This window comes from Oryzias melastigma, linkage group LG17, assembly GCF_002922805.2.
Source record: "Oryzias melastigma strain HK-1 linkage group LG17, ASM292280v2, whole genome shotgun sequence".
NCBI classification, from domain to species: Eukaryota; Metazoa; Chordata; class Actinopteri; order Beloniformes; family Adrianichthyidae; genus Oryzias; species Oryzias melastigma.
In genome coordinates this window covers 30,669,786-30,685,532 of record NC_050528.1, presented here as the reverse complement: position 1 = coordinate 30,685,532, position 15,747 = coordinate 30,669,786, and the positions used below count along the sequence as shown (strand labels likewise).

The window sequence follows — 15,747 nt, the reverse complement described above, 5'->3', positions numbered from 1 at the left end:
TCTTCTATTCCTCTTGAAAAAATGAAATATTGCCAGCAAAACAGTCTTTAGTAAGTTTCTTTCATAGTAGAAAAATGGATTTTAATTTAATCTTTTGTGCAGCACCTTTTCAAAGTATCCTGAACCACTCAAGGGATAACTGTGTCTCCAAAAGTAGGCTTCATTCAAAAGACACGGACACGTTTTCCTAGAAAATTGTCCAGTACTTTTTTAGGCAATGTTTGAACATTGAAGAGATAAAAAGCTCATCCCTTTTTACAGTCCTTGGTTGTAAAAATAATACTTCTTCTCGTTCTTAGCTTAATACATTGCAGCAGCTCAGAGCCTCTTAGCCCTTCCTTCACCTTGCACAAAAGACTAGCTAGTAAAGTCGTTGTTGTAGTCATAGTTCTTGGCGATACTCTGTATACAAACAACTTCCTTTTAAATTGTCTCTCTGTTTGTAAGTTTTTTTTAAGTGCAGTATGGTTGATTCAGGTTATGGTTTGATTATGATTGTGTAATGGATGGAAAGAATACTTTGAAGAGTTGATAAACGAAGAGAATGAGAGAGAACAAAGAGTAGAAGAGCAGACTGTTGTGGAGCAGGAAGTAAGAAAGATTAGTAAAGGTGAAGTGAGAGGGGCTTTGAAGAGGATGAAGAGTGGAAAGGCTCTTGGTCCTGATGATATACCTGTGGAGGTATGGAAGTGTCTAGGAGAGATGGCAGTGGAGTTTTTGACCGGGTTGTTCAACAGGATCTTAGGTGGTGAGAAGATGCCTGAGGAATGGAGGAGAAGTGTGATGGTGCCCATTTTTAAGAATAAGGGAGATGTGCAGAGTTGTGGTAACTACAGAGGAATAAAGCTGATGAGCCATACAATGAAGGTGTGGGAAAGAGTAGTGGAAGCCAGACTAAGAGCAGAAGTGAACATTTGTGAGCAGCAGTATGGTTTCATGCCAAGAAAGAGCACTACAGATGCAACATTTGCTTTGAGGATGTTGATAGAGAAGTACAGAGAAGGTCAGAGAGAGCTCCACTGTGTCTTTGTAGATCTGGAGAAAGCTTATGACAGAGTGCCCAGAGAGGAACTATGGTATTGTATGAGGAAGTCTGGAGTGACAGAGAAGTATGTCCGAGCAGTGCAGGACATGTATGAGGGCTGTAAGACAGTGGTGAGGTGTGCTGTAGGGGTGACAGAGGAGTTCAAGGTGGAGGTGGGATTACATCAGGGATCAGCTCTGAGCCCCTTCCTGTTTGCAATGGTGATGGACAGACTGACGGATGAGGTTAGACAGGAATCACCATGGACTATGATGTTTGCAGATGATATTGTGATTTGTAGTGAGAGCAGGGAACAGGTGGAGGTGGAGTTAGAGAGGTGGAGGTTTGCCCTGGAAAGGAGAGGAATGAAGGTTAGCCGCAGTAAGACAGAGTACATGTGTGTGAATGAGAGGAACCAGAGTGGAAGAGTGAGGTTACAGGGAGAAGAGATAAAGAAGGTGGAGGAGTTTAAGTATTTAGGGTCAACAGTACAGAGTAATGGAGAGTGTGGAAAAGAAGTGAAGAGGAGAGTGCAAGCAGGTTGGAATGGGTGGAGAAAAGTGTCAGGTGTGATGTGTGACAGAAGAGTTTCAGCACAAATGAAAGGAAAGGTGTACAAGACTGTGGTGAGACCAGCCATGTTGTTTGGACTAGAAACAGTGGGACTGAAGAAAAGACAGGAAGCAGAGCTGGAGGTAGCAGAGATGAAGATGCTGAGGTTCTCTTTGGGAGTGACCAGGATGGATAGGATCAGGAATGAATACATCAGAGGGACAGCACATGTTAGAGGTTTTGGAGTGTTACGGCCCTGGTGTATCCGGCACTCTTTGTGTATGGTTTGTCTGGTTGTGTGCTTGAGTTTTGGTGAATGAGTTGGTGTGCATGTGAGTTTTCTTTCTTTAGGTCTCTGAGCTGAGAGCTTCAGCTCTGCAGAGTGTGGACCCGCCCAACTACACCTGGATCCTCATCAAGCCATCAGCTGAGGACCAATGACTGACAATCCACACCTGCTTAAAAGAGCTGACTTCCCATCAAACGGCGGCAGCTTTTGTAACACCCTTTCTGGTGGTCAGCTTGCCCATGGTGAAACTCACACTTTAAGTTCCAGTCCTCTTTTGTGGACTCTGGTGTGGAGCTTACTGTTGAGAGCCTGTGTCAAAAACTGGTGAAAGTTTGTGTTTTAGGCATACATAACAGACCTAGTGGGTCTCAGTCTGACTCTCATGTGGAGAGAATTTATGTTCCTGTTTTGTATGTATTAAACCCTTGTTTTCTTTTGTTGAAATTCTATTTATGTTAAATTTGCAGCTAACAGCCAATTAAAATGCTGCACACCACTACAGTGCTCCAGTCTGGGTTTTCTTATTTTTATGTTACACCTTTCTCTCCCTTCCCCTCGGTTGGGATCGAAACATGGAGATAAAGTCAGAGAGGCCAGACTGAGATGGTTTGGACATGTTCAGAGGAGAGACAGTGAATATATTGGTAGAAGGATGCTGAGTCTAGAGCTGCCAGGAAAGAGGTCTAGAGGAAGACCAAAGAGGAGGTTTATGGATGCAGTGAATGAAGACATGAAGGTGGCTGGTGTTAGAGTGGAGGATGCTGAAGACAGGCTTAGATGGAGGAAACTGATTCGCTGTGGCGACCCCTGAAGGGAGAAGCCGAAAGGAAAAGAAGAGGAGGGAGTATGGTTGATTTTTTTTTCCTGCACCAGTAAGAACAAAAAAATCATTGGCAGGTTTTTTTTTCTACAAGTTCTACTTAGATTTATTGCTGCTGCCTCATGGTTTGAGTGTGAAAAAACATCATATCAATAACTTCAACAATGGTATCCTTAGGATTGATGTCAAATGCACCAGCAGCCTGACATTTAAGGTTAGTTGTCCACTCCTGTTGTGTCAATCTTTTCAACAAGAACAGCATAATTCTTGATCAGACTCTGACACACCCTGCATTGTGGTCTTGCCTTAACCAGGACCTTTACAGTCCAAACACAAAGTACCTGATGGCTTCAAGAAGCCAAAATCCCATAGGCTTCTATGGACAAAAAACAGCTGTTACTCAGTCATCTATTTGTCAGAATAACCATTCCATACATGTTCTTGCTAATCCTAATAGTTTTTTTCTTGATATTTTTTCGTTATTGCAAGTTGTTCAAGTTATAAACTGTCCAATCAGAGGCCTCAGTGATGTCCACTGGCCCCACCTCAAACGTCAGTCATAAATTAAGTTATATTGGCCCTCCATTAGGAGAAAAATACTTCAAGAACATGTTAAAAACACAAAAAATATTATTTTCATAGGAGTGGGTCTTTAACCAACTGAGAGAAATTATTATGAAAAAAAATAGTTTTATCAAGGACCTGGTAGCAGAGCAAGGATGATTGTTCTGACAAATAGCAGCCGTTTACTTCTCAATAGAAGTCTGTGGGATTCTGGCATCGTGAAACCAGCAGTTTCTTTCTGTTTGGATCTCGAGGGTTCACTCTGTCCACTTCTCATGTACAGTCAATGGTTAAGTCCAAGTAATAAATGAGTCAATTTGAAGTTGTCCTTAGCAGTTTGATGAAATGTGACCTGCATGTTCTTAGAGAAGAATCAAAGTACAAATACAGGACAATGCTCAGAGCTGCTGATGTGTGATCTGTCAGGACCAGGAGGGACCAGAACCACCAAACAAGGGTCAGTTGGACAGAAAGCTGCTTTGATGCGTGCATCTGATTTAAAATCTGAATGTCTTTTTCATCAGGACATTTCATTCTTCTCCAGTAGGGGGAGCAGACTGACTGTTCTGCTGCCAGATTCACTTCATCCTTTAAGGCATCATGTCTGTCAACAACATGCGCAACAGAACCAACACATAAAGGAAAATATTTGTTGTGATTAATCCTCATAAACTATTCAATGTTTAATATATTTGTTGTCCGCTGAGTTTAACACATTTTGAATATCTCTGGGCTGCAGCAGTCAGCTGGTAAAATAAGTATGTAATAATAATGGAGTCCCTTCATGCAGTTTGAACAATATATGGTTTTAAAAAGCTGAGGACAACAAATGTCATCAACATTTACTACAAAGATATTGTGCCGAATCCTCCAGCTCCCAGGTCTGTGGTAAAGGGCCATAGATAGATCTTTGTGTTAAATGTATCAGTAAAAAACATTTATTATCTATGTAAGCCTACTTTACATTTTATCTGTAGATAAATTTTAAGAATCCCACGTTTGGACTTACATCTTACAACAAGGCAGATGATGCACAGAAGAAGAATGGCCCCACCAACAGCTGCTGCACTGACCGCTATTGTCTGGACTCCATTCACTGTAGAAACAAAACAAAAATTACAGGATTTGAATGTTTTTAATTGCATTGGTAAAAAGGAAATATGTGACAGGCAGTTTAAATTATGTTAGTGTGTCAAAAGTAAACACATCACACATATCTCAATCTATTTCTCTAGAAAAGACAGAAATAGTTTAGTAATGTTTGTAATTATTTCTATCACTTCAGAATAAGTCTCTCCGAGTCACATATGATAACACACTGGTAACTTTCATTGTTTGATAAGCATAAAAAAACTTGACAATTCCCCACTGTTTATTAGTATAGTATAGGCCCTTTAAAAACAGCTGTTTAAGACTTAACTTTCACTCAACCTTTGAACTTTAACTTCCTGAGACCAGTGCTTTTGTTTTTAGTTTTGAATCCCATGTCCCCACATGTAAACAAAAGGTCTAAGGAGGTTTAACAGAAATAACATTGGTATTTGTGTTTTTCTTACAATTCTTGTCACTCTTAAAAATAAAAAAATATGTGTAGAGGAACTGGTCAGAAACTAAAGATTGTTTTCACAATATTTCAGACTCTCAATTTGTTCTGCGCTATTTATAAAATATACAAATTGCCGTTAGCAGTTTTTAGAACTCCCAACAACAATGGTTAACACTTTAATTAAAACTAATGTTAATAATGAATATAACAAAGAATATATAAGTGAAACTTTCATGTGGATGTCACTCCTGAATTTAAACAATGTCTCCATAAAAATAAATGTTTTGGAAATGGAAAGTACAAATACGCTTTTTTTTTTTTTTACTTTTTCTGTGATTCGCACACTTTTCCTACAGTAATTTATCATTTACATGTTTGAACCGTACCTGGTCCTTCCCAACAAACTGTGCTGATCTGTGTCTTGTTTTGTTCCCAGCTCACTTGGTTGCTATGGTTACAGATGATGTGTTCCTCGTGTATGTAGACATTTAGAGAGGAAGAGCTGATAGTTGCATGGGCCTTCCCCACCCCAGAGCAGGTTTGTGTGTTGCACACAAAGGTTTTTTTGATCTTGTTGTCCACCGTTCTGCAAATAACGGTAGATTCACAGGCGGAGGAGTTAGAGCTGCTGCCAGTCACTGTTAGAATCACTGGAGACACTGGATCTGAGAAATGAAACCAGGTAAGAATTATTTGAAAGAATGGGGATGTTTTTGGTCAAAACGATCATGTCAAAGCAAGTCCAGAAAGGAAACCTACCTTGGACTGTGAGGCTGTATTCAGCATTTGTGCGATCAATTGAACTACTTTCAACTGCTTTATAGAGGCCATTGTCAGTGAGCTGAACATTCTTTAAGGTCAGAGAAAAATTTTCTACAATCACCCTTTCCTTGTAAGAGCCAAATATAACTGGTTTTTGTTCGTAACAGAATTTTGCCACTTTGGAATTGTTGTACATCCAGATCAAGTCACGTTCTTCTGTGAGTTCAACAGACCCGTTGACCTTCAGAAGCAGGTCCTTTCCTTGCTGTATAAACAGTTCAGAACCTGAATGAACAGAAAGCAAAGTGGTTAAAATGCCACTAAAATCCCCAACAAGTCACATTTTGAAACAAATTATTTTGACTATTATCTACAAAGTGAACCTTTGTGCCAAGCGTTTCTTTTGTCTGAAACATTTTTCCGTTTGTTCTGGAATTGCTGTTTTGATAGGTTTTTCTTTAGCACATAAAGTAGAACTCACTACTGAACTTCACTGTTCAGTACAACTTCAGTTACAACTGATGGAAACAGGGTGTCTGCTGGAGAAAAAAATGGCCAATCAATACAGGGCACGGAGGTGGCCTGCACAAAATATGAAGGTCGTAGACGCTCGGTGAACCCATTGAGCAAAAATGTTCATGCACATTTATTCTACAGGCATGCAGTGGGCGACAGGTCATAGTGAACACCTAAGTGTGAGCAACAGTGAAATAGGTTGTAAATGCAGACGTCTCGTACTGACTTTTCTTTTTTTCAATCCACCCCCGTCCCCTTAGTGTTGTTCAAGTGAAAGCTGCACACTTTTTGTGAAGCCTGACTGTTAGAAATGAGGGAAGTAGACAGTTTGTGTGGACATCTTACGGTGTCTTACGGGCACTTCACCCCACACATTCTCATTCCCAGGTTGTCACCTATTGACGTCTGGTTAAAGACCCCTTCTGCTTCACTTTTTGACATGCTGGCTGTTTGTAAAATCAAGGGTCCACGACCCTCAGGACTAGGGGTGTGCCAAAATCTCGATATTGCAATATATCTCAATATTTCGTCCAGCAATTGATTCTCGGTGGGTTCTAACCAAGGATTGATCTTTTATTTTTGTTTGAAGAGGCTGTAAAGTGTTATATTCATCATCCTTTGGTGAGATTTTCCTTTGGAGGAAGATACCAAGGCTGGTTTTGTGAGCATGAATGTGTCTGGCAGCTACTGAATCTGTTCTGTTTGCAACAGTTTTGCACTAAATATTGCCACTGCTGTTAATGCTTACTATTGGTAACACTGACTTTTACAGATAATTCCAATTCAATTGGTGTCAATGCTTGTCAAAGACGCAGTGTTACTGATTTCAGCAATATTGCACTAAAGTGTCTATTGTTTGCTGCACAAAATAAGACACAAGTTGTTTATTATGATTGTGTTCAAGCTAAAAAATAAATGGGGATATATTTTTCTGAAAAATATGGTTTTCTATATAATCTGAGTTATTAGAGATGATTTTTACCAATCATTGCAGTATCGCGATATCATGGACATTGTGAGTCATGTATCGCATCGTATTATGAGGAACCCAGTGATTCCCAGCCCTGCTCGGGACGCAGTACAGAAACTAGCACCACACTCAGACTGGTCCTCAGGATGTGGATGGTACAGGTACTTTTACCGGTACTGTAACTGACACCAGATGCAGTACCTGACATAAACTGGCCCGTGGAGCATCCACTGGAGCATCCAGTGTCTGGACACAGCATCCGGACACTGGATGCTCCAGTATTTATGTTCTTTGATTTTCCGTAACTTTTCAACCGTTAACACGATCAACGCCATTCCAGCAGATTCTGAAGGACAAAAGTGGCGCGAGCGCTGCTGACATCTGACGCAGCCAGCAACTTGTGACAAAAGCCCACACTGCGAGCGAGTTACTGGAATATTGTAGTTTTTTTTAGGTTTATATACTGTGATTTGTTTGAGCTACTAAAAAAAAGACATAAAGAGATGGGCTTAAATGACCATTTGATTCTGCCTATCCCGTTTTTAAACAAGTATTATTAAATTAGGTTTGTGATTTTTCTTTTATAAAAGGTAATTGCATTTATTTATTTTTTTTCTTCAAGTCTTTTTCATAGTGTTTTACATGAAAAACAGAATAAAAAAAACAGACAAGCATCAGGCACCAGAACAAGCAACCTATCGTACAGGTCCCTCCACTATAGACCACATACATGCTGTTATGCAAGTACTCCAGGAAACCAATGAGAACCAAATTCCAGTTCACACGGCCTTTGTAGACTATGAGAAAACTTTCAACTACATTCAACACAAAGCAGTCTTTGAGGCACTGAAATAACATGAACTTGACCAAAAGTATATTAACATCCTAATAGAGACATATAGAGGAGGAACAGCGCAAGTACGAATCGATTTTCTAAGCAGGAAATTCAAGATTATGAAAGGAGTTCGGCAGGGTGATATACTATCACCAGTAATGTTTACAGCAGCACTGGAAGAAATTTTCCAGAGAGTAAATGTTGAAACAGGAATCAGAATAAACTGAGAAAATAAACAACCTGAGATTTGCAGATGACATCATCTTGTTTGCAGAAAATGAACATCAATTAAAAAAAATCTACCTAACAACCTGAACATAGAAGGAAAGGACGGAATGGAGATGGACAAAAAGAAAACAAAGATCCTGTGCAATAACATAGCCAAAAGACAAAAAAAGAAGAAATGGAATGGTTGATTGGCATCAACTTGAGGAAGTTGAGGAAGTATTTAGGAAAGATTGCTGACATTTGGAAAGGAGATGACTAAAGAGATTGAGGACCGGATGACAGAAGGATGGAGACGTTTTGGGCAGTACAGCACATTAATAACAGACCAAAAAATGCCTAAATGCTTGAAAAAGAAGAGAGTACCAACAATGACATATGGAGCAGAGACACGATCTATCACAAGACGTCAAAGAGAAAAGTTGGCTGTTGCCCAGAGAAGCATGGAAAGATCAATGCTCAATATCACAAGGAAAGACAAAATCCGTAATGAAATAATATGATCAAAACTGAAAGTGAAAGGCGTGGTAAGCACAGCAGAAAAGGCAAAAAGTAGGTGGGTGGGGCATCTTGCCAGAAAGGATACCAAAAATTGGGCCAGGAAAGTAGTGGAATAGACTTCAGGAGATGGAAAAAGAGCAATGGGAAGACCAAAGGAGCAATGGAGAGACGAAAGCAGGAAGGGCCTGGATGCATGTGACGCAAAACCGCCAAAAATGGAGTAGTTAGCAGAGGCTACCCACCAGCAATGGTGTGACAGGCTGAAATGATGATTACATGTTTTTGAGATAAGTAGGCACAAAACATTCATTTTTTTTTCTTTAAAAAAACAATAATTCAACTGTTTGAATGGGGCTCAAGTTTTCTGAAAACTTGAGACGGGAGCTTGCAATAGGGTTAAAACAAATCCATTGGCGTTCGGGTGAGGAGAAATGATGGTGGTCTCTACAGCTCTTTTTAAAGTGAGCACCGGTAAGTACCGGCCCACTTTAAGCACATCAGAATTTAGAGAACTGAGTGAAAACTGACACAAATAAGATTCAAGAGATGTGGTTTATGCCACTGCTCAAAGTGAGATGTGAAAAAAGTCTTCCTAAATTTGAACTGAAACTAAGTCAGCGTTTGAAAACACAAAAAAGAATGAAATGCCTCAAACTAAACTAAATTACACAAAATAAAACCATGGAAGTTACACAAGGGCAACCAGTTTTTTTTCTTTTTTTTTTTTTAGCACCAACTCAACAATTTCACCACATAAACATGAGAAAATTTAAGTGAGTCAATTTTAGGCGAACTAGAAACAAAACTGACTGTACTGAAGCCTCCATAAAAATAATACTAAACATGCATCTCACTCTGTGATTTTTAGATATATATAAAAATCATACCAAAACTTCAGGATTTCTTATCTGAAAGTTTTTTGGGTTTTTTTTTTACCTTTTGCTTCATCTGAATCCATCAGGAGGAAAAGAAGCAGAAGAGCCAGAGCAGTCATCACTGCTGCTTGAAAGAATACATCTGAGGCTTAGCAGGAAGTTAGACTAGAAGTAGTCGAGTAGGAAGTAAAATACCCTTTTTTTTTCTCAAAAGTCTATTAAGCTTATAGGAGGACTTTTATTGGACCAAAGAATAATTTAGAAAATAAAATACACGCATATGCTGTAACGACATCTTTTTGATTATAAACATCTTATTAAATCATAGCTAAACTACAAAAGTTATTCTGATCATGATGATTGTAAACCTTAAATTAAGCTACCAGAATAATAGGAATAAAGATTTATGGTTCGGTGAAGTTTATATTCAGTGTATATTCTGTAGCAGCCATGGCAGATTTGTTAGACCATGAACCATTTTGTTCTTTTGTGACACATAATGAGGCTATGAAGTGACTCTGTTCTAAGCTCTGCTAACTTCACCTGCACCTTCCCTTCATGTTTGAATCATTTCATCTCACTCTGAGTTTCTCTCCTTCCTTTCATCTTAACTTCCAGATTTATTATCAAAGCTTATCTGAAGTTGTGAAACTGTAGTTTTTTTTTTCCAGTTAGTCGGAAATGGTGCAAAGCGAGAAGCGAATCTGCAATCTCCCATTCAGAAGTCGCCCGCTCTGTCCCTGTATCCAATTCATTCTGAATAAGTCAGTCTGGAGGATTCCAGATTGACCAACTCGCCCTAACAATGATTTCAAGATTACATCAAGAGAATGTTGGAGTAACCTGAGTGCAGAGTAAGTCATAAGGCAAAGTGGGAGATGGAGCAAGGAAGATTTAACCCGTTGTTGCAAATATTCAACAAACTACTTTGCCTTGAAATGATCTAAGTAGAAGTAGAAGTGCTTGTCAACCATCACAAAAAAAATCTGTGTCTGGTGTGAACTGGAGGGGAAGTGGATCCCTTCTGCGTGTGGTGTGTTAAGAGTAAGCAGCAGCATAAATGGGGACAATTTTTTAAAGAGATCTGGGATTACCGGTGAAAGAGTTACTTTAATCTATTTAAATTAGCATTATGGGCTAGGAGAAAAGTGTTTGTCCTGTGGCATAGATACCCAATTATCCACTTTTTCTTGTTATATTGATGCAAATGCACAGCATTTGCCACATTTTTTACCTGATTTGCTTTGATTGTCAGCACCCAGGTGTGTAGAACTGAAAAAGGGGTTAAAATAAAAGAACTCAGCCAAAAATGATAACATGTAAGTCATCTTTATTATTTCATTTCCTACAGAATAATCTTAAATGAGCTCATCAATTGCAAGGTGATCACAATGGAAAGTCCAAAGATTTCTGTTAAACAAGTAGACTTCAAAAATACATGCAGTTTCCACTGCATTTGTCATCAGCCACAGTCTGTCTGGTTTCACTCATCATTTCTAATCATCAAGGTTTTACTGTCATATTTCCACAGCTCTATTAGTTCTGTTCTGAACCACTTCCATCCATGTCGGCTGACTTGACTTCAGGTCATTTGTTGCTACTTTATGTGTTAGTACCTCAAAGCTTATTGCTCCTAGATTTGTGTTTAATTACAATCTGTGTGTCTGACAGTTTTTTTTTTTACACCAACTCATTTAGAAAAGTGAAAGGATCTCAGCAAAGCCACTGAGACAAAATATTGGCTTCAGAGAACTAATTCTGTTATTGCAAGTTTTCATTTAATTTTAACTTTAAATGAAAACAACCTCATAGAAAAAGTCGACTAACCTCCTGAAGGTGCACATTTACAGTGAATGCTCACATACTTTAAAGTGCTAAAAAGTTGTTTTTTTCTTAACCATCCAAAGCTGCCACACACACCATAAAGACGACAGTGTCATCAGCAAATAAATTCTAACCAAAGATTTTCAACAGCAAGGGCAATACTAACAATACAGGAAGTGTGTGGGAGGTTTGCATAGGCATGAATGGAGTTGTGTTTGACCAAAAGTTGTTCTTTCTGGGAATGTTGCAACTTCAGAATTTAATTCAGACAAACATTTTTACAAGAAGTTTTCTTGATACTCTAAAAGTGGTGGGTGTTTCACCTCATGTCATTTGCATCCCCTAACCGCCCTTAAATTTAGCTATAACTCAAACATTTGGAAAAACTGCTCACTCTTTGTTCTATTTAATTTTGTTCTTTGCAGTTTTCATATTTAACCTAGTGTATGTAGACCTTAAATTAGATATTCTCACACTGCTTTGTTTGTAGGTTTGTTGTGGGGTGGGCAAACTGCAGCCCATCGAACTATTTAATCTGACTTACCAAACTGGAACAAATTACAGTGATAATCGACAATATTGTTATGTTTTCCTTGTAATTCTGGTCTCCTCACACAATACAGATCAAAAGTTTGGTTTCACCTCCTCAATCAATGCGGTTTTGACTATTTACATTATAGATCCTCACTGAAGCATCAAGACTGAACTTGTGGAGTCGTGTACTAAGCAAAAAAGGTCAAATAACTGAAATCATATTTGATATTCTAGTGTCTTCAAAATAGCCATCCTTTGCTCTGATCACTGCTTTGCCCACTCTTGGTATTCTCTTGATGAGCTTCAAGAGGTCGTCACCTGAAATGTTTGTCCAACAATCTTGAATGAGCTCCCAGAGGTGTTTAGGACTTGTTGGCCCCTTTGCCTTCACTCTGCAGTCCAGCTCACCCCAAAACATCTCAATGGTGTTCAGGTCTAGTTGACTCTGCAGGCCAGGTCATCTGCCGCCTCAAGGCTATATCACGCTACTTCTTGGTCGAATAGCCCTTACACAGCCTTCAGTGAGAATCTCCAATGTAAATAGACATGAAAAGAAACACACCCATTGAATAAGAAGGTATGTGTCCAAACTTTTGGCCTATGCTGTAGGTGGTGCACGACAAGTGAACTGACTTTTGCTTATTGGGGGAAGAAAGTTCTTCGCGTGTTTTCCGAGTCAGAGACATTTTTTCATTCATTCCAACACCACATGAGTACAGCCTTTCTCCAAGGCAGTGTCTGAATTACCTCCTTGCTCCCTAATTTTTAAAAAACGATATATTGCGGATCGATCAAGTGCCACAAACACTTTGTTCACTACTTTTTTTTAAAGGCAAATATGGCATTTAACTGATTTCCTGAAGTAAAAACCTAATAAATATAAATCTGCTTTATTCTAATGATGAAAACCTGGATAGTTTATTCACATGAACATTTTTAGTGGTCTATATTCACTAATTTAAAGAGCATTGATGCATACTAATTTTTCGCAGAGACTTCTCGGAAATTTTTATGGCACTGGATATTGGAATTGTAGATTCTGACATTTCTACAAAATGGTGAACGCACTATATCCCAGCCAGCAAAGCCAAGTGGGCCCCAAATGGTTGAAAATGTGGGCCTCAATTGGGTTTGCCCACAGTTTCTGTGGTGGCCCCACAGAAACTCTGTGGTGTTTGCCCACATTGGCTTAAGTGGGGACTCAGTGGGTTATGTCACTACTGCTTCTGTGTAGCTGGACAGTGTAGCGAGCTCCGCTGCCCAGAGTCCGGCAGAGCAAGCAAACGCCACCGCCCAGGGAGCTGAGCAGGTAGGTTTGCCTCACAGGCTGCCGGTCCCTAGGCAGTAGAGCCGATCTGGGCAAACACAGGTGGGGCCACCACGGAAACTGCAGACAATCTCATTCGTGGCCCACATGTTCTGCCCACTTTTAAACCATATGGGGTCCACTTGGCCTTGTTGGCTGGGATAGTGCACCAAGTAGTGAGTAGTGACAGACAAAACCAAAGTTTACATTTTTCCCTGAGGGACATAAATCCATGGCTACAAAAATGCAAACCAGAGCCACAATTTTGAAAGGAAAAAAAGCATGTTTTTGTCCAGATTTCATGGTATTTCTTCTTCTTAGGAGGGGAATCACCAAAACATCTACACATCTGCTACTGGTCTGGCTCTATGTCAAATTTTAGAACCAGAAGTCCAGAAGTTTGCCCACCCCTGTTTTAGTGAATGCTTTCTATCACATTTTTTTTTTTAGGTAAAAGTGCTCCCACTACATGTGAAAGGAATAAGTATGTTCAGATGCACATAGTAGCTGCAGTTAAGACGTATATTATCACCATGAGATTCCAGTCAAACCAGTGTAAAGCATGAATTATTCCAGAAGATTTCCCTTAAATCATTTGCATCAAAGTTTGGTCTTCCAGTTTATTTTGAAGTATTGTTTCACGGATGTTCTGTTGTTGCTAATCTCACGTTGCCTTCCTTGAAGTAAATATGACAGTTCATCTCTTCACACATTGCTGACACGAACACTGAGAGGAGCGTCCCTTCCCCGGCCACGCTCCTCGCCGCGCTGCTCCCTGTAGCTCTGCTCCAGACGAATCTTGTCAAGATCCAACACCTCGGACACCAGCCCGCCCCCGTTACTCTGGTAGCCGTGTTGAAGGCCTGATGGTGTGAGGATGGGGCTGGACTTGGTCTTGGCGACTTTGTCAAAGAAGGCAAAGTCTGCCACATATTTGCCTGATGGGGACAGAGAGACTACGGGCGGGAACTCGTAGCCCCAAAGGATTTCATCCGGCAAGTAGGAGGTACGAACCTGGCAGGTGGCCGAGGTCGGCTCCACTGTGGCACTCATTATCACTAGGAGCTCGAAGTCGGCCAGTTCTGGATCAGTCCAGCCACCACCTGATGAAGAAGTAGAGAAATGTTCAACAAAATCATGTAGAAGATGAAAAAGACCAATGCTATATCTGCACTGCATGTGACAAACATTTAACATAGAGTGTTCACATTGGACTGCAGCTATGTGGTACTAGTGCATGTCCGACACCTAAAGTTGGAAGAAGCTTGGTGAGAAATGTCAGAGCCGTGTAAAAAATGGTGAATCCTTCTCCAGGTTTTTTCTTTCACAGATATTTTCCATTATACAGTATATTTGCCAAATGTGGCCTGTCTCTGATTGACGCTCATTTCCACTATCTGCCGGGTGTGAACTAGATTGAACATGGAGTATTGAGAAAGCGGTGAGTGTCTCCAGGAAAATGGTTCACATAAAAGCAAAGACACACACACACACAAGACTTTTGAACGCAGAAGTCCAAACCTTTTCATCAAGAGTGGTCGCTTGATCACATGTTGCCAAGGGCAGTGTGAACATAGCTTCAGAAATTATTTAAGTTTTTTTCTGTAAGCATTTTGGCATTATGAATAGGCCAATCAGATGCCTTACTAAAAGCATGTAATGTCTGCTGACCCCCACCTAGAACATTCAACATGTTTGACCATCAGATGCTCCCGAGCCCACTTTCAGTGGACTTTCAACAAGCTCACTCCTGATTGGCGGCACTAGTTGCCATAGAAAGTAGACTCAGACCGACTTGGACAAGTCACTGCTTCCTATCCACATCTAGCTCCAAATAACAACGTCTGCATCATTAAAAAAAGATGACGGAATTACATTTATTCTATGAGTGATGTCACACTCACTTAGTCCAGTTCTCTAATGCAGTCAACGTTCATTGTTTTCTCTTAACAGTATGGATATGTATTTTTATTTGTTTAAATTTGTGGAATTTTCAGAATCGGTTTGTTTATCCATCAGCTGTTTTTAAGTCAATGAGATTATACAAAATGCTCCATGTACTTTGCCATGATAGTATTTTAGTCTACGAAGACAAACTGACAAACTTACCCTTGGCTGCCCAAGCTCGCAGTGGGCTGCTGTCATCGATGACGTGGTAAAAGGTCATGGGCAGAATGAGGAAGGGGCTGTCACTGGAAGTGTCCACCTGGAAGGCCACGTTCCTCTGATCCAGACGAACCGTCTCTCCTTCCTTCGTCAGTGAAGTCTGGAGCAGTTTGCCAGTTACCTGAAGGGGTGGAAAGACTTGCTTGTAACTGCTTCTGTCAAAGCCAAAGCCTCAAGTTGCATCATAATTCTTCTGTTTCTCTTTTTGTTGAAAATTGCAACACACTGCAGTTAACGTCTCTCTGTTGTCAGAAACTTTGCAGACTAGATAGAGGCAGTTAAAAAGTCAATACTCTGTGAAATGAACTTCGCAGTTGAGCATTTAATGCATTTAATGTATTATAGTTTGATCTTTCAGACTCAGGTGACTTTAAATAGACATTTACTAAGTTTATTTGTCAGAACTTCCCTTAAGGTGGATATGGGATGACTACAGAC

General features: G+C 40.0%; 2 protein-coding genes across 4 annotated transcripts in view; both read right to left on the bottom strand.

Annotated features, from left to right (window-relative positions):
- Nucleotides 1–4,258: 4,258 nt before the first annotated feature.
- LOC118599949 lies at nucleotides 4,259–9,746 on the bottom strand (the record flags this gene model as incomplete). Its single annotated transcript, XM_036216386.1, is given in 4 exon segments — nucleotides 4,259–4,345; nucleotides 5,182–5,460; nucleotides 5,555–5,842; nucleotides 9,541–9,746. Coding segments are annotated over 4 exon segments (712 nt in total), but the record flags the coding sequence as incomplete, so codon positions are not given.
- A 1,046-nt stretch (nucleotides 9,747–10,792) lies between these two features.
- Nucleotides 10,793–15,747, bottom strand: part of LOC112151460 (potassium inwardly rectifying channel subfamily J member 10) — a 34,174-nt gene continuing 29,219 nt past the window's right edge. For all 3 annotated transcript variants that reach the window (XM_024280419.2, XM_024280427.2, XM_024280420.2), the window contains exons 5-6: nucleotides 15,253–15,430; nucleotides 10,793–14,246 (exon numbers count right to left, since the gene is read on the bottom strand). In XM_024280419.2, the coding sequence (XP_024136187.1) occupies nucleotides 13,849–14,246; nucleotides 15,253–15,430 (576 nt within the window). In that variant the 3' untranslated portion in view covers nucleotides 10,793–13,848. The remainder of the gene's footprint in view (nucleotides 14,247–15,252; nucleotides 15,431–15,747) is intronic.